This window comes from Camponotus floridanus, unplaced genomic scaffold (genome assembly GCF_003227725.1).
Source record: "Camponotus floridanus strain SB8 unplaced genomic scaffold, Cflo_v7.5 scaffold68, whole genome shotgun sequence".
Classification (NCBI taxonomy): Eukaryota; Metazoa; Arthropoda; class Insecta; order Hymenoptera; family Formicidae; genus Camponotus; species Camponotus floridanus.
The window spans coordinates 99,502-117,325 of NW_020229836.1; the positions used below are offsets into that span (position 1 = coordinate 99,502).

The window sequence follows — 17,824 nt, forward strand, 5'->3', positions numbered from 1 at the left end:
TTCTATGCGTTACAGAGCGCCTGATATTATTTATACAAGCGAGCACGTAGTTTTTATTATTATATTACGTGACTGGTTTACGAACGCAGACAATGAATGATAAAAAATTATTATTCTGATAAAAAATAAAAGACGTGGCGTCATAGCTGTGAGTAAATGTTTGAGTTCCAATATTTTATTAACATTGCTACTATACTATTCATTATTCAAATTTAAATTTTTTAAAGAATTGCATTTGATTAAATTATGCAATTCTGTAGATTAAATGACATCTTTACATTTTATATTTATATTTACATTATATATATATATATATATATATATATATATATATATATTTATGCATTAATATTTATTATATTTACATGCATTAATTTTTATATATTGGCAAAGATATTCCCTTTTATTTATTTTAAAATTTATTAAATAATACGTAGGATAAGAAAATTGCGTAATGGACACTTTGTAATATTCTAGTAATAGTAATAAATAGTAGCGCAATTGCGTTTTGAGATAACGTTGCTAAGATCGCATCTTATTTAACTAATTCCTATTAATATCTGTGAGATATTTCCACTATTTTCATACCGTAACCATTCTGATGAAGCAATGTCTCAAATGCGATAACGCTTTCCATTTAAACATGATTATGTTAATGGCTATTGACAAGTATAATGACGTAGAATGGAGTTCTTGTGACAGAAAAATGCACTTCTTCATATTCTCAGAAATTATTTCAAGGTTCATTTTATACGTATATGTACTGCATAAGATAATATATTGTATAGTAGAATTTGTCTTATAACGAGCGAATTTTGTTTTAAATAGGTTTGTTTCAACTAATTTGTTTTAACTGAGACTTATTGTATTTTTTAAATTATACGTATGTTTTTTAATTATTACGCATAAATTTTCTCGAATGAAAATTTTGGCTCGCTATATATTTACATTATATATGTGTAATCATAGAATCATCTTTCGATTTTAATATTTTATATTCTTCATCATATGTCTTCATTTTCCTTGTCATTTGCTTCTCTTTTGCTCTTAAATTTTTCATTAATGTTAGCGTGCTTATAATTTACAATATTTTATTCTTTGTCCATTGTTTTACTATCTCTATCTCTCTTTACATCTCTGCCAGTTTTATATTATTATCGTTCCTTATTATTTTTTTAATAATCGCATTATATATCTTTTAATTGCTTAAATATAATAATGCGATTGTAGTTAATACGTTTTATAACGATCATTTGTGGTTTTATGAGATCCATACTAACAATAAGGCAAAGTAAGAAGCAAAGTAAATATTCATTCTTGATGAAATATCCTTGAATTTTGTATCGTACGATGTTTACACATATCATATATACGCATGAGTAATATAAGTCGTAAAATGATAAAATTAAATTCAGGAGAACATAAATAATTCGTGTCAGGCAAATTCCTTTTCTCGTATAAAAATTTATTAATGTGTCTTATTAAAATGACTCGCAGCTTGAAACAAAGAAATACTATCGTATGTTAAATTACTAGACGGAATTACAATCTGATCACGTGCAGGAAATCGCAGGATGGATATCACGTATGTGCCTGTCATTCGTAAATAGGCTGGAATAAACACGAAAGTGGCTGAATATACGAGAACGCTAAATATATTCGGAGGACCTTGCGAAAAAAACGTGGCTCACGATCCTCGCTCGTGAATTTCATATATTGCACGACTATTTTCAAATATAAACTTATATAAGAATGCGAAATCTCAGCCGACGTTGTTTCTCAGTAATTGATTCACAGCGGACAGCGTAGAAATTGGAATCTGAAGAGAAAGTAGTAGCTCATTAGAAACTCCGTAAATTCTTGTGCATGATGCAACGCTTACGAGATGATTATACGGGGCATTAACTTACGTTGAAGATGTCATCGAATAAGGATCCGCTATAAACTTTGCTCACAGCAACTGTACCGCCACTATCTCCCACCGAATTGGCGAAGAGTTCACCGACCATATCCGAAGGTGAGCCTTGAGAATCAGCTGTCGCCGGTGGAGCGACGTAGACTACTTTCCTAGGAACGGTCCAGAACCTCTTTCTGAAATGCCAGCGCGGATATACAGGCTTTGAAACAACTACGGTTGGGCTCACGTCTAGTCAAGGAAAGAAATGTTTCATAAAATAACGCTCAAGTATGTAACATTAATAAGTAACATTCATAAATTATACAATGATTGCTCACCTCCTGTTGTAACCGTCTTAATTGTGTCTTGTACAGGTGCAACAGGTGCAGAGACCACAATGTCTTTTTCGACGGATTTCACGACTGGCGCCGCTCCAAACAGACTAATCGATCCGACTACACCAACTTCCGCTGCAGGAGGTTGCACAGCAACGACTTTGACTGCACGTATCTGTTGCGCATAAGAAGAGAAAGACGTTTATAATAATTTGTCAATCATTTCGTAATTGCTCGATAATTTTTCTGCTTTTATTACCTCTTTGTTTGGCGACTCGACCTTTCCATCTGCAGACACGTTAGTTGGCAACGCGGCAGCTGCAAGCGCCACCACCTTCTGCATTCGATAGATTTATTTTAAAGATGATATATCCCACAATACGAATGTATTTATACAAAAATAATTGTTAAAAAAGAGTTATCCCATAAATCATACTACCGGATTTAAATACGGTTATGCAGTTATTAAGATACTAATTACGAAACTACGATTATTATTTTAAGAAGGCGTGTTAGAGAATATCAATGAACATCCTCGCGTTTCTCGATATCTCGTTTCGATATCGTATTCGAAACCTAGAAAATTATAATATGTGTTGTTTATCTTTCGCTTATAAATAAAAGACCAACGCAAGAGAAAACATATCGATCGAAACCTCTTTCTGTTCGTCTCTCTCCTTCTGAGCTCTCGAACGTATGATCTGTATGTTCGTGTGGCCTTTGCTCGGCTTCGTTACGCTTGTAGCTGCATCCGCTGTTGCATTAGCCTCTCCCGCACCGGATGCACCCGCCTTAGCTTCGTCGACCGTGCTACCGGCTGCAGCTCCGTCGATTCCTCCGCCAAGTTGCACACCGACTCCTGGACCACCCGGTGTCGCGCCTGCGTAAAGACCACCGGAGATCGGGTTCAACGATCGTCCATCCAATCTTCCACCGAGACCGGCCGCAGCTTCCGGTCTTCCACGACCGAGTCCAGCACGAGCGTACAAACCGCCGCCTGAAAATATTATACATCTCGCTTTTACTCGTTTCTTTGATATTTATGCCTTCGATGAAGACTTGATTGAGTTTATATCGGAAGACAAAAGCTGTCTTGTGTAATATCTTTTCAAATATGTATTAGATATCTTGTCTTTAATTTTATTTGTAATAAACAAACATAAGAATGCATCTCTCTCTCTCTTTCTTTAATATTAATGTAATATATTTTTTTTTATTTTTAAGAATACTAACCGAGATTTTCTCTGCCTAATTGGCCACCTAATCCCGCACCCGCGAACGCACCCCACGGAGTTCCCGCGCTCGCGTGAAGTCCACCCCCTGTCCCTTCTCCGAGAACCCCGCCGAGTCCAGCTTGAGCATGATAGCCTCCAAAGTTCACCCGGATTCCTCCGTTAGTAAATTGGAGAAACGGGAGCTATGCAGTGACAATTGAATCTCTTTTCAGAACTGAGAATATATTAGAGCAAGATGGATTATTTTATGTAATCTTAAATAGAAATATTTCTCTTTCTCTCTCTTGCACAATTTGTACAAGTTTGCCTCACAATGTTATCTGATATTCCATATTTAGATTGCAGATGACACATTATAATTACGTTTCCTGTCTCTTCTCTACCACAAGGCATAAAAAGGCTAATTCTTTGCAGAAATGTGCACGTAAGTGTTTTATTCATTATTGACTTTCCGGCTAAGTTCTACCTACCGTGACGTTGCACTAATTTTCATCAAATATTTTCACGCTAGATATTGCGTAAATAGATTTAAAAAAACGATACGCAAAAATATTAATACTGCTTACGAATTATCTACGCGTTAAAATATATAACAATATTAACTTAAAAAAAATAAATATATTATACTTCCTTTTAATGACATAAAAACTATTTCAAAATGAGAAAAATAAAAAATAACAAATAGAAAGATAAAAAATAACAAGATTAAAAATATAATTAGATAAAAAATACGACAATTATTTTAGCTATTTTTTAAGAAAAATATTCAAACATTTTTAATAACATATGCGATATCGCCATTAAACAGAAAATTTGCGATAAGTGCTATTATTATATAAACTTAAACTTCGTATTTTTTTCATTATTTTTATTACTGCATAATTCTGAACTGTTGAGCTTCCTCATGATCTTTAAGTTATCTCACTTTGTGTCTTCAGAGCTATAAATAAAGAACATAATTCTCTTGTTTATAGCAGATGTTTCTTAGCAGCCGTTTTAATAAACCTTCATATCGCGTATTTCTGCTCTGACAATTAATTGTCAGATTGTTATAAATTCGAAATAATATGTGTATCTTTATTTTTTATAATTGAGACAATTAAACGATATCGATGAATGATGATTCAGCTTTATGCAAACCTTCTGACATTTCCATGATCCTTTCTCTGACTACACGACTACCTGATTATCTAACCAGATTAAATGTAACTTTTTCTAAGATATTTTTTCTCTCACAATCAAAGAGTAATTGATCAATTTCGTCTTTTTTCATCATAATTTTTGTTTCATTTCTTTATAATCGTAATAATTTATGATGACGTTAAAGCTACATTCGATACGCAGAATACAATCATTTTCGCAATTATTGGGAATAAAAAAGCTGAATTATAATGAATCATATCACATCCACGCGCTGTTCATTAAATATTTAACATAAATAATAGCGCAAAAATTATTATCGTTTTTATTTATATTATATACTAGAGACATATAAAAATGTTAATCGAGAGTTAATTTAAGCGTTGCGTTGTTTTTTTTTTTGTAATGTTCGATGTATTTGATTTTGCCATCTAGTAATGTATGCATATTTCATGTAATTGTTCGATTTGGATGCAATAAGTAACAGATTCCGTGAAAAGCAACATCTCATTTCATCATGTACAACTATCAATGCGCATGATATAATGATATCTTTCTTGTCTCGTCATACACATTATTGTACTATCCTATATCTCAGTATCAAAAATTTCTATTTTTTATATAATCTCGTAACTAATTAATCAAAACCAAATTACATTTGGTTATATAAAATTGTAGATCTTTACATAACTGATATATAAATGTTGTTTTCTATTTTTCATTCTACATTCTAAATATATGCACTCATGTTTCTTTCATTAAATAGAAAAATCTATAAATAAGCTTTTTATAATTGATGCTGATAAACGATTAAATTAAAACATCTTCTCTACTCACTGATTCAGGTGATTCTGTAGTTGCCGTAATCTGGTTCTGCGGCATTCCATTAGCTAGAGCTACGAAAGCGATAAGCAAGCAGTTAGCTACCTTGCCGAACGACATCTTAGCGTTCACTGACGAAGGATCGAGGCTAGTAGGCAGGTAGGTAGTAGTCATTTCTCGGCCTGACCGGAGGGCATCTCTTACTCACCTGCTGCTGGAAGGGGAAAGCTCAACGAGATCCGTATCATTCGTATGGTAAATTCGCTCTGTTCGCTCAACTAGGCTTTATGGTACAGAGTCCAACGGATTTATTCCTTGAACTATTAATAAAAACGATTTAGAGAAAATTATTAGTGACTTTGTTGTGCAAGTTGATATGATTAATCGTGTAGTTCGAAGAAAAATCATCGTATGTTCAGAATATACTCTTTAAAACGAAAAATAATTTTATGCTGGAAAAATTTCGTTTTCTAATAATTTTTATGTTGGGATAAAAAAAGAAATTCTGTTCACTATTATTAGCAAAAATTAATTTAGAATAATTTAGAAAGATAATTTAATAAACTTTATATACGTTCTCTCTTTTATTATTTTTCTTTTATTGTTTTTGTATTTTAAAAAATTTGATTGCACTTTGATCGGCCATGCATAATACCAGAAAGAGAACCGCTATTATAATGCAGAATTGAAGAGAATATTCTAATTCATTCAATCAAGCTAAAATGTAAGCTGTAAACTATGTTCAATAGCCTTAACATAATAAAATATAAATGCAATCGATAAGATGATAATATGAATATTAATAGAATATCGATAGCAAAAATGAATATTTACAATAATTTAATATAATCAATGGTACCTTTTAATGGAAAGTTTAATTGGAAAAATTATTTGTATATTGTGATTAACGTTATTTAAAATTTGGTTTAAAATCACAATATTCAGACCATATATAATTCATGTCTACTGATAAGGTATATTACCTTAAAATTTTTATTCTTCACTGTATTTTTGATAAAAATATATGTCGATTTTAAAATTACGGAAAATTATACTATAATAATATCTGTTAAATAAACTGCGAACGTGACAGTTCCATGATTTGTAAAAGACTGACGAGACTATCAAGTAGGATTATATAAAGTTACAACGTCATGCGAAAGGTCAATTTATTGCTATCTCATTTGATTATTTGTTTGAATTTCCGTTATTAACATGGCGGTATATTTAAACATTTTTATTTTTATTTATAATTTTGATTATATTATTATTTTAATACGATTCTTTTGTATTACAATTCTTTAAAAGATAAGGCAATAAAATAAATTATATTTAATTTTATTACGCGCCTTTTTAGTGTGCGTTACATTTAATTTTATATACTTGTCTTTTACATTTCTTGTGATAATAAATATATAATAGAATTTGCTGTACTTTTATAAATTTAAAATTTATACGATAAAAAATAAAATTTATATAATATATGATTTATAATGATATATATATATATATATATATATATATATATATATATTTTAAAAAATAGATAAATCTAAAAGTTAAATTTAAAAGAAACTGCGATGTTCAATAAACATAAATACATATGACGCCTGAGTTTTACATTATAATATAAAAACAAAATAAAGCATGTTTCGCGAAGGTCAAGATATGATCTTTTACTGACTATTTCCTCGTAAAATTTCGTGCTTACATTAATTAAGGTCTTTAATCATTATTTCTTCGCAACAAATAACTAGAATTAAAATGAAAATTGCATTAGTGTATATACGCTAAAAGCATATTACATTATACTATCTAAAGTATATTTATTTTTATCTCAAAATTTCAAAGAGAAATACTCACGATTGTTTGATTACCGGAAATTATAATGCATATCTCCTTTATATTCATCATATTCACTTTAAGTGTCGTCCGATTGTAAGTAAAATGAGTTTATGTTTCTGTGTGTGATGTCATATATGAATCTTTGAATTATTAAGTCATGCGGTGTACAATTCATTTTAATTATGATGAATCAATTGTTATTTCCTATAACTATTTCTTTATACTGTTTTTATCAATAGAAATAAAATTAAATAAATCTTGGAAATTCAAGAATCATCAATAAAATACATTTTTTACAAGAAATTATAGCAAACTTTACATTTTCATCAATTTAAACAAAATATAAAGTCAAAAGCAAAGAAGAAATATTTATAAATATAATATACATGTGCAAGTTTCATATATTAATTAATGTAAAAAATATTTATTTGTGCAAAATGTTACAATTATTATTATTATATTATTATATTATTATAAATATTTTATATTAATTTAATAAACTTAATGAAATTGTATACTTTTAGAATAATACGTACGATAAACGCAAGATATAAAATTTGCAAGTGACATAAAAATAACAAAAATGATTATCAAAATTTAAGAATATATATCTAATATTATTCTATATTTACATTATTATCGCACAAATGTTATTTTTCCGTTTCTTGGTGCAATTTTATTTTCTATATTCGGTGCAATTTTATTTTCTATTTTCGGTGCAATTTTATTTTCTATTTTTGACGAGTCATCGTCATATTCATGTATCAGCTTATTTCTAATCTTCGTGATTTTATTCTGGGAATTTATGTCAAAGCTCGGATATTTGGGAGAGTTTTGCCTCTTTTCTTGAGGAGCAATTTTATTCTCGATTTTGATAGCAGTACTGGAAGGTCTAGTTCCATGGAAACTACCGAATCCAGCGGTCAGCCCGTGCCAGGAAAAAGAAGTATCTTCATTAACATCCTCATGGACCTCGTAGGTATGTTGTGGACGGTTTCCCAAAAGTCCACCTTCAAACAGTAAAACAATATATTTTACATCTCACTTGATTAAATACATTGCAATAATAATGTGCTTCCCATTTTTTTATTGTCAAAAAAAAATCAGTAAGAATAGTCACCGTGACTGCCGAGAATTCCGTGGCCATGTAAGCCCCCATGAAGCCTGCGAATGCCACCTAATCTAGAGTGATGCCCAAACAGAAGATCGCTCCACGCGTTTAATCCAAGTGGATCCTTCTGGTAATGTCTAACAATTCTCGTCTGTTGCAATTGCTGGTCCTGAATTTCCTGCTTTCGCTTCCTCTTCTGCTCCTTTATGGCCATCAATCGTTCTCTCTTCTCTTGACGATTTCGAATTCTTTCCTGGTTTTGTCTTTGCTCCGTTGAAGTTTTTACGAGCGTGCCGACAGCTTCTAGAGTCGAAATGGGAATCTGTAAATAATTTTATTAATTATAAAAGATAATTAAATACACTTGGTTATAAATGTGAATAATTCTGGATGACTTTAACAATGTTGTCGATTGTCTGTGTATTCTCCGGCGAAAAGACTTGAGCGGCGGCGGCGGTTTGTCTGATCGCTGTGATAGGTATCTGCAAAGCACAATTTTCTTTTAATTGTGACGATTTATATATATGCATTGAGATTCGATAATTGCAAATTTTTTTTCTTTTTTTTTTATAAAAAATATAAATTATCAAAGCATTTTCCGTAAAAAAAGTTCTTACAATTCTTTTCCCTGTTTAACATTTTTTATATTCAATAATTGATTTTAATCGATTAATATTTAGCGGATAAATTTTATATCGCGATATGCTTACATTAAAGATGTTATCTATCAGTTCACCATTTTGTGCGGGTGGATTTTGGCGTCGTACTCTGCTTTTCGAGACTTCCTGAGGCACATAAAGAAGGAAATAAATTTCATTTTCTTGTGCGATAGCGTAAAAATACTTCCGACATATCATTTTTCTCTCGCGTTTAAAAAGAGGAAATTACGCTTGGAAATTTGCATGGAAATTTCTTTTTCGAGATAAATATGGTAAATACGACCTACGCGCACTTTAATCTATCATCAGACATTGCATCCGAGTGTATGTAGGTTTACATAGGTCGTTGCACGCGTAAATGCGGATCTGATAGCTAGTCTTTATCGCAGCTTTCACTTTTTGCGAATTAAAAGTGTCGAATAATTATAGTCAATTATTAGAAAGATGAATTCGCATTACTGCAATTTTTATTTCCGCCCTCAAGAGCAGAATAAAATTAAAATTATCACAAGTAGAAAGCTTCTTTGAACAATTTTAAATAAATAAAATTTCAATTTCGAATCTGTCATACCAGAAAATAAATATAAGTTAAAATAATAATATTTGAAACAATAATATCTTATTATAAGAAAAATAATATAAATATTTTCATGGTTATTGAAACTTCATTATACGAAAAATTAAATGCTATTTGTGAAATTTAAATAGTATAAAATGTTTTACGCTTATTTTTAATCTTTTAAACAAATAACTCAAATTTTTAGCATTTAGATTTTTAATTTATCCATTAATAAGTAACTTACGCCGTACGCAACATTGCCAAATAGAAGAAGAAAGTTGAAAAACCCGCAGCGCCAAAACATCCTTTCGATGTTGCTCTCACAGCAAATTACGTGTTTATGACTGGCTCCAGCTAGTTTCAACACAAGTCGACGATTGAATCGTGGATCCGTTTTGCCGATCTATAAGGGCTGCCACAAGATCCCACACAAGGTGTCGACCAATCGGGCTTAAGGATTTCATGATTTCCTCTGACGAAAAAGAAGCTGCTTTCTACTTATTGCATGTGCCATATGTGTCCCCCGGATCTTTTCGTCCTCTTTTTGCGCCGGCCGATTATTCGAATAAACTATTCGCTTTTTCCTTTCTTTATCTTACGCTCGTAAAACTTTGGCGTGGGTTAGCAGTCGCAATAATTACGTAAGTTGATATACCGCAGACATATATAAGACGATGATGGTTCACTCGTGATGCAACCGCAAAATCGGGTCCTTTCAGCCTGAATTTCGACGTCATTTGATATCAGTTGTAATTTGACGTGTTATTCATTTCGAATACTTTGAGAGATGGCAAAACAGAATCGAAAGTAACAGGCAGTGGCTACTTTGGCACGCTTAACAGCCGGAATATGCACGATTTATTTGAGTGATAAAATAAAAGATTGTAATTATACTATATATATCTAATTGATAAATTTAATAAAATGTGTAATCAAATTGAACAAAGAAATAGTCATTTTTCCGCCTATATATATCTGTTTTTTTTTTAATAAAAAAATTGGATTATTGCATAAATATTCAACAATGCATTCAACATCACAAATTTAAATATTATTTATAATTTATAGATAACACTGTAATCTTTGGCTAAATTATGGAATTGTTTGTCATAAATCTGTCACTATATTATGTACAAGATATATATACAACTTCTTGTTTATAATATTTTTATCGCCATCATTTATTTTGTTCTTCTTTTTATAGTCTTCGTTAGTTTGAAAAAGCGTTTGGATTATCTTGCAGAAAAGTGCCTATTTGATTTCCGAGATTTCTTTGAAACTCTCTGACAGATACATCTGATTGCTGAAAAATAAGAAAATTTATTACTGAAAAATAAGAAAATTTATACGTTTATAATAGAATAATTAAACAATAATTTGATAAATATATCCAGAATTAATAAAAAAATAAATGTGATAAAAACTCACATTCAGAGCGTCCTGCCACTCGATATTGAAGAGTCTCACTAATCCACGCAAATTTCTGCTTATTAGATCTTGCAGTCCAGTTCGCGTGAATCTGAAAGGTGCTTCAGTTGTCATCGTGGTTGTCGTCGTCACATTAACTGTCGTTACATTAACATTTGCCTCGTTGCTGGACAAATTATTTTGATCATTCGATAGTGAAGTAGTAGCAACTGTCGTCGCATTATGTACTTGCAATGGATTACTCCTGACTATTGGCGGTTGCGCGGTTGTATCCGGTTCGAGATTTTCGCCGATAATGTTGCTAATTTGTTGAATCGCCGATCGCGTGTCGTTGAATGTCTGAAATAAAGTAGAACATTAATCAAATGTTTCGAAATTTCCATTTTTCCGTTCGACTTAAATAACGTAATAGAGGTAAAAATTGTTTTCGTTCTTTGTAGAAAGAATTATATCCAGAAATGACCCGAAGTTTGTACAGAAAAATGATTATTCTCTATATTTAACATTTTCTATACTATATTGGATCTTTATATTTTCTTTGATTCTTTGATTTTGAAATTATTTAATATATTATATTATATTATATTATATATTTGTGACAAGCTTCGATTTTGATACTTGTTGTGTTGTTCGTACTTCGAAAGCAAGTCTCGCTAAGGTATAGAAGAATCCTGGCCGATGTCTACGAACTTGTCTAACGACCCTTTTGGTTTCTTCAGGAATGCTTTCCGCGATGATGCTATCTTCGACAGTGTTCTTTGACTCGACATCATGTCTGTCAGTATCTTCGGACAACAGTTTCTCCAATGCTTCCATCTTCAGCATTATCTCCTCGTTCTTTTTTCCGGTCTCCTCATAACCCAACTACAAAAAAGCACTTTCTTTTAAAAAAGTTTCTCGGTTTGCAATATTGAGTTCCTAAATAATTATATGTAGTTTGTATTTTTTTCTTACCTGATATTCCGACATAGATTTTGCCACATTTTCTTTTACGTAGGTTTCATGATGTATGTCTTTCGAAGATAACTCAGATTGCATTGAATTAGATTGATAATTACGATAAATGTACTGTGGAAGTTTTGAGACATTAGACTGAACTTGTTTTTCAAGAAGAACCGGCTCGGACTGATATATTGTATTGATTTCATAAGATCCGATGTGAGACTTCTTAGCTTCGCTGTAAAGTGGTTTAATCGAGTAAAGAAGCAACCAACAGGCTGTAAAAGTATTGATTGATGATATGTACATCTGAAAGAAAATATTCATAAGATTAAGGACACGTCAGATTAATTGTATGTTGCAAAAGAAATTAACGGATTTATTAATCATTAAAATAGAAATCAAGATCTATGAATTTATAATCAAGAAAATTCGGAATAAAAATATCAAAATATTTTAAATAGTTATGTATATATATGTATATATATATATATATATATATATATATATATATATATATATATAGAGAGAGAGAGAGAGAGAGAGAGAGAGGGAGGGAGAGAGAAGGAAAGAGAAGAAATAATAGTATAAAAAATCATCTTCACTCTAACTCACACACTCTAATTTAACATAATACAAAATAATGTGTTACATATACTATGTAAACAATGTCATAACAGAAGTAAAAATTGCGTTGTTATAAAACTGCAACTCACGAGACCGAAGAAACATCGCGCAGTGAGAGTCGGACGATGACTGGGATGCACGGAAAAGAATCAGCGGTTATTATATAAGTCGATATTCATTTAATAAAATAAGGAAAGTTTACGAAGCACGATAAGAAAATCAACAATCGTGATTTGATAGATTCTTATAATTTTGTTACAATCTATTATTTATAAATCAATTATATAATTTTCACAATATTTTCCAATAATACTTTCATAGCATAGTCAGTAGTTATAATTTAATCAGCATTTATAACAATTTCTAATTTATATAAATAAAGGAATTATACGAGTATATATCCGAGTTCTTTTTTTTTATAATTTATTCAATTATATTCTGTTCCTGGTTTGTATAGATATTTAGATAGACTTACTTTAAAGGCTTTTAAATCCAAAGACACATACTAAGTTCCTTTTCTTCAAGCGCGTGCACATTGCTTCAAAAATTATTCGACATCCTCAAACTTTCTCGAACACACAATCAAATTCTTTCACAAACTTTATATTAAATTTTTACACAAGTTGTCTCAACTCGAGAAGCCTTTTCCACTGACAGATATATGCGTCACTCACTGACGATAAAACGTTCCTATGACTCGTTCACGCACAATCGTTCGGAAAATTGCCTCCTTTCGACCTAATACAGTCGCATTATGCGACTGGTCGATGACTTCCTCTGCCGGCCAAGCATAACTACCGCAATCGATTATGGCGACGTCGGCGATTTACCTTCCCAAGGATCGTTCGGGAATTTCGACGAGCCATTTCGACCACCTTGCTGTACATGACGCGAACGTACAATACGTGCACCGAATTAACGGCCGACCTTATTGAACATCTTGCGAAATAACGGAGTCTGGTGAATGTCCGGCGTGTCGCAACACCATCCAAAATTTAAGCCTCCTGTAGTGCTCGTCGTTTTGCAAATAGATATTTCAATAACTGAGAGTTGCTAAACATATAAGGTATTCGAGCATTATAGCTGCATATGTATTTGAATATTTAAATATTGCAATCCACTCGTTAAGAAATACCGGCACAAAATTGTTTTGAGTCTTGCAACTACATGACATTTAATGTCGACCGCTGACAGTATGATTATTTTAAATGTTGGCTGATTGTGTCACAAGGCACAATTTGAAGTGATACCGAGCTGCAGTATTTTAAATCGCAGACGTCACAAGCTTCTAAATCTATAATATGGCAAATGAAACTTTCTCCTTCTGCGAAATAAATCAACAAACACAAAGATCTCCACTGATTGCGAAAATACACGCGTACGTGGTGTGATTTAAACGGAGCACGTGGGCCTTATTTATCACAGAATCAAGGTGTAGCGAACTCTTTTCTAATACAATGAGTTTCACTCTCCTTTTGCATACAATTTTCTTGTTTAGGAAGGAGATTCCTTTTATGCTATTTAAAAGTAATATTAAAATTCTAAGAATAATTAAAAATATGCAGAGTTTTATACACAATTTGCAAACTTAATTTTGTTGATTTTTTCTGATAAATTTATGGCCTTCAACAAAAATGTTAAGAAATGCCATTAACTTTCTTATTTTTAGGATTATATATTATGTATAATAAAACTCAATATGAAATATCCGAAAAATAAAAATTGATATTGAATAAATTTACATAAAATTAACTGAATGATTAACATACTTAAAATTAAAAATGAAAATTGATATTGAAATAAATTTACTTAAAATTAACTGATGATTTTGTTATCTATTTATCTTTTCAAAATTTAATTCGCGAGAAACTGTTCTTCGTTCAAAGTTATTCTTATTTCGTCATTGCTTCCGTAAGTTAGATTGATTAAGAATTTGAGATTAAAATTAAAGTCGCGAACACGCTAAATGTCAACACAATCATCATTTCCAATCATTTCTTATTTGACACATATGAAGCACAATTTGTATTCTCTTTCGGACACAGGTGCACAATAGTAAGTAGGCCATTAAAAATTCTCATAAGTAATCATTAGATTCGGACTTCATCTTGCACGGACATCGACGGCCGCGGTACTTAACCGCTCGTGTCTTCGAAAACCTGCTCGAGGCTCAGATCCACGTGGACTGCAGTACATAACTTCCATCTTTCACTTTCACTCTTCGTAATCACACACGTAATCGAGATCAGTTCTGTTATAATCATCAGTATAAATCTAACTGCAGTTGCGTAAATTATACCGTAAATAAAATAGCGATGCCGCTAATTCCTTGTTCGTTTTTTAAATTTTTAGTACAATATTTATGTGACTGAACAATTGAAAGATAAAAAAATTGTTATCAAGTGAGATTTTAAAAAAATCAAATGATATTAAAAGTAGTACGTTAATTAAAAGTTCAGTGTCATATTATTATATTTTATTTTCACTATCATTTTCGGAACCGGCTTCGTTGGACATGACACGCTCCGGTTACCAAGTGCTAATTATCTTATTGTGAAAGGTGCTTAAATAAGAAACTCACGTATTAGTTTGCATTGAAATGCTCCACTTGCATCGATCTGCGAAAAGTTTCTCTATTATAAAGACCGTTACCAAAATTTTTTTTAATTTCAACTCATAATAATAATAATAATAGATTCCTGAGACATATTTATGGTATAAAAAAATAACAATAATAGCAATCAAGAAATATTAAACAGTTATATTTAATATTTAATTAAATATATTACAGTAATATTTGATGCAAAAATAATAATATTTAGTGAATATTTGATGTGAATGTTAAATATTAGTTTCATTACGCGATGTTGCAAAATTTTCTTTGATAAAATATAGGTGGAACTTTACGTGATTATGTATGTAACATACATCTTTTTGTATACACTTGCCTTACGTAATAAGCGTGTCCTCGCACGTCAATACTTACCTAATGGCACATGTCTACTATATCAATACTTATCTATTACATATATACCTGTCTACGAGATTTTATTATCTCTATTATTTCATTATATCTTCTATTTTATTGTTTTATTACCTGTACATTTATTACTTACCTATTAGCATTATATTTAATGCATTACATTAATTTTAAAATAACTGTAAAATAATTGTAAAGTAAAACAAAGCAAGATTGAATTTAAAAATATATTTATACTTCTTCTTGAATGCATTAAAATTATTTGCAAGAAGGATTTCTCCGGGAATCAATTATTAAATGTTTAATTTTAATTAATTAAACTTGAAATAATAATTTAAAATAATTTAAATTTATCTACAATGCTAAGATGCTGATTAGAAAAGGAAAGCAAATTTTCGAAAATTATCGTAGTCAATTATAATCAATAATTGTACATTTGTAGACAAGATATAGAAAATTCTGTTATTTAGGTTAACTTTTTTTCGTACAAAAGTATGTCTAAGTGTTAAAGACTTCTCTAAAGCCTTGACCGAACATGCTGAATTCAGAACACCTTACCTTAATAATAGATAGTGGAGCATTAATTAAAGATCTTTCACATAATATAATATGATAATTATATTTATAGATTAAAAAGATTTTAAAATTAAAATTTTATTCTAAATCTGACATTATTATAAAAAACATCTCATATTTTTCTAAAACAACTAGAAGAAACTAGTTCCAGAATAGATAATGTTTAAATTTCTAAAAAGCATTGACTTTTTTTTTAATTTTTAATTTTTAAATATATATCTGTAAATATATATCTGTAAGAAGTCCATTTTTTTATCGGAAAGTTTTTTGATATTTAATTCTTATCTTACTCTTACGTTTATTATAGAAATCTCAATTTATTATAAAGACTACAAAAAATAAAACATTATATAAGATTATTGCTATTTTGTTATACTACCATGATTATTTTTCTCCAGACATATGACATAATGCTAAACAATTGTTGCAAATGAGTTTATTATTTGAGCAAATTATTAGACTTTTTCATTATTTTACTTTTTTTCGTCGAACTTATCAAAGTTTTATTAAAAAGTAACTAAATTTTAAAATGTTTTTGAATATAAATTTATATAATTTTAAGTAAATTCAAAAATATAAATTTTTCAATATAAGTTAAACGATTTTATTTTGAGGTCAGATTGTAAGAAGATAAAAAATAATATAATATAATATGGTATGCAATTAGATATGCAAACATGATATTTATATATTGCGTGATATTAAATGATAAACTGAATTGATCCAATCCCAACTTGTTATCATTTCACGAGAAAATAAAACAATATTTTTTGTAATATGAAAATAAACACACAGCACAGAAAATTATTTAAATCAATGCAACTAATATAATATTATATAGGAATTGTATATTCAATTTAGATATTTAAATTTGATATTTATTGCAGATAAAAGATAAATTGAATATAATTAAAACAGTGATTATCATACCTTCTTATCTTATATTATTCCTATTAAATAAGAATAATCTCTGACAGCAAATTGTTAGTTCGCCCACTATTAAGCTTTATACTGTTGTGCACTATTATGCTTCACTCTAAAATGTCCGTGTTTGCAATTTATATATTACAACTTGTCGCGAATCTACATTGATGAGCGCGGCGGATAAAGTTGTGAAAACAAGTACATCTTGTTGGACGGCAGAACCCAAACTAACGAGATGAGTTTCCTCCACTGCCCGATACCTCGAGAATTAGCCTCGAAGGTCGTCAACATTTTTACGACATACCTTACATATTCCGGTAATAAACGGAACAAATTGTAGAAAATTCTATGCAGTTCCGTTATTGAACAAATAGAAGTTTTTTGATACTACGCGCTTTTAATGTTATTATTTTGAAAATTATATACAAATTATATACAATATCCGAAAAAAATATCCGATACTATCATATGTTATGATATGTTTTCTTAATGCAAATGCCAGTCGGTTTATGGTAATTGTGTCAAACAATATCATTTATCTTCTATTTTATTTTCTTTAATTTTATCCTATTTATGTTTATTATTTGAAATTATGTCTATACAAAAATAATATAACATGTAATAGATAAAAATTATACAGGTATTCGCATTATGCGTAAGAGAATTTTATCTTATATAATTTTTTTTATTTTTCCCTTTCTCTTTCTATCTGTCTCTCTTGTTCAGGAATGTCGTATAAAACAAAAG

At 30.2% G+C, this 17,824-nt stretch overlaps 3 protein-coding genes across 5 annotated transcripts; all 3 read right to left on the reverse strand.

Annotated features, from left to right (window-relative positions):
• Positions 1-1,292: 1,292 nt before the first annotated feature.
• LOC105258533 lies at positions 1,293-6,523 on the reverse strand. 3 transcript variants are annotated; one of them, XM_011269829.3, is made up of 9 exons: positions 6,413-6,523; positions 5,638-5,749; positions 5,445-5,503; positions 3,466-3,649; positions 2,889-3,229; positions 2,492-2,569; positions 2,236-2,407; positions 1,911-2,146; positions 1,293-1,819 (listed from the first exon to the last, which is right to left on the reverse strand). In XM_011269829.3, exons 2-9 carry the CDS (start codon positions 5,675-5,677, stop codon positions 1,763-1,765), a joined length of 1,167 nt encoding a protein of 388 aa, XP_011268131.1. In that variant the 5' UTR covers positions 5,678-5,749; positions 6,413-6,523; the 3' UTR covers positions 1,293-1,762. The 3 variants fall into 3 exon arrangements, 2 of the variants coding, with proteins under 2 accessions (XP_011268131.1, XP_011268130.1); XR_003123533.1 differs by lacking the exons at positions 5,638-5,749; positions 6,413-6,523 and having other exon boundaries at positions 1,911-2,091; positions 5,445-5,631; XM_011269828.2 differs by lacking the exons at positions 5,638-5,749; positions 6,413-6,523 and having other exon boundaries at positions 5,445-5,631.
• A 1,387-nt stretch (positions 6,524-7,910) lies between these two features.
• On the reverse strand, positions 7,911-10,478 carry LOC105258582. Its single transcript, XM_025413537.1, has 5 exons — positions 9,848-10,478; positions 9,096-9,170; positions 8,781-8,867; positions 8,395-8,707; positions 7,911-8,284 (listed from the first exon to the last, which is right to left on the reverse strand). Exons 1-5 carry the CDS (start codon positions 9,905-9,907, stop codon positions 7,911-7,913), a joined length of 909 nt encoding a protein of 302 aa, XP_025269322.1. The 5' UTR covers positions 9,908-10,478.
• A 176-nt stretch (positions 10,479-10,654) lies between these two features.
• Positions 10,655-17,290, reverse strand: LOC105258534. The gene is made up of 5 exons (XM_025413566.1): positions 17,084-17,290; positions 11,986-12,279; positions 11,668-11,895; positions 11,032-11,370; positions 10,655-10,906 (listed from the first exon to the last, which is right to left on the reverse strand). Exons 2-5 carry the CDS (start codon positions 12,277-12,279, stop codon positions 10,814-10,816), a joined length of 954 nt encoding a protein of 317 aa, XP_025269351.1. The 5' UTR covers positions 17,084-17,290; the 3' UTR covers positions 10,655-10,813.
• Positions 17,291-17,824: the final 534 nt, after the last annotated feature.

Coding starts and splice junctions, on each gene's coding strand:
- LOC105258582 (XM_025413537.1), bottom strand. CDS start 9,907: ATGTTTTGGCGCTGCGGGTTTTTCAACTTTCTTCTTCTATTTGGCAAT. Junction 9,171..9,847: donor TTGGCAATGTTGCGTACGGC/GTAAGTTACTTA, acceptor TATGTGCCTCAG/GAAGTCTCGAAAAGCAGAGT. Junction 8,868..9,095: donor TGATAGATAACATCTTTAAT/GTAAGCATATCG, acceptor TGTGCTTTGCAG/ATACCTATCACAGCGATCAG.
- LOC105258533 (XM_011269828.2), bottom strand. CDS start 5,603: ATGACTACTACCTACCTGCCTACTAGCCTCGATCCTTCGTCAGTGAAC. Junction 2,570..2,888: donor AGAGAGACGAACAGAAAGAG/GTTTCGATCGAT, acceptor TATCGAATGCAG/AAGGTGGTGGCGCTTGCAGC. Junction 2,408..2,491: donor TCGAGTCGCCAAACAAAGAG/GTAATAAAAGCA, acceptor TATGCGCAACAG/ATACGTGCAGTCAAAGTCGT.
- LOC105258534 (XM_025413566.1), bottom strand. CDS start 12,279: ATGTACATATCATCAATCAATACTTTTACAGCCTGTTGGTTGCTTCTT. Junction 11,896..11,985: donor AATCTATGTCGGAATATCAG/GTAAGAAAAAAA, acceptor GCTTTTTTGTAG/TTGGGTTATGAGGAGACCGG. Junction 10,907..11,031: donor AGTGGCAGGACGCTCTGAAT/GTGAGTTTTTAT, acceptor CTTATTTTTCAG/CAATCAGATGTATCTGTCAG.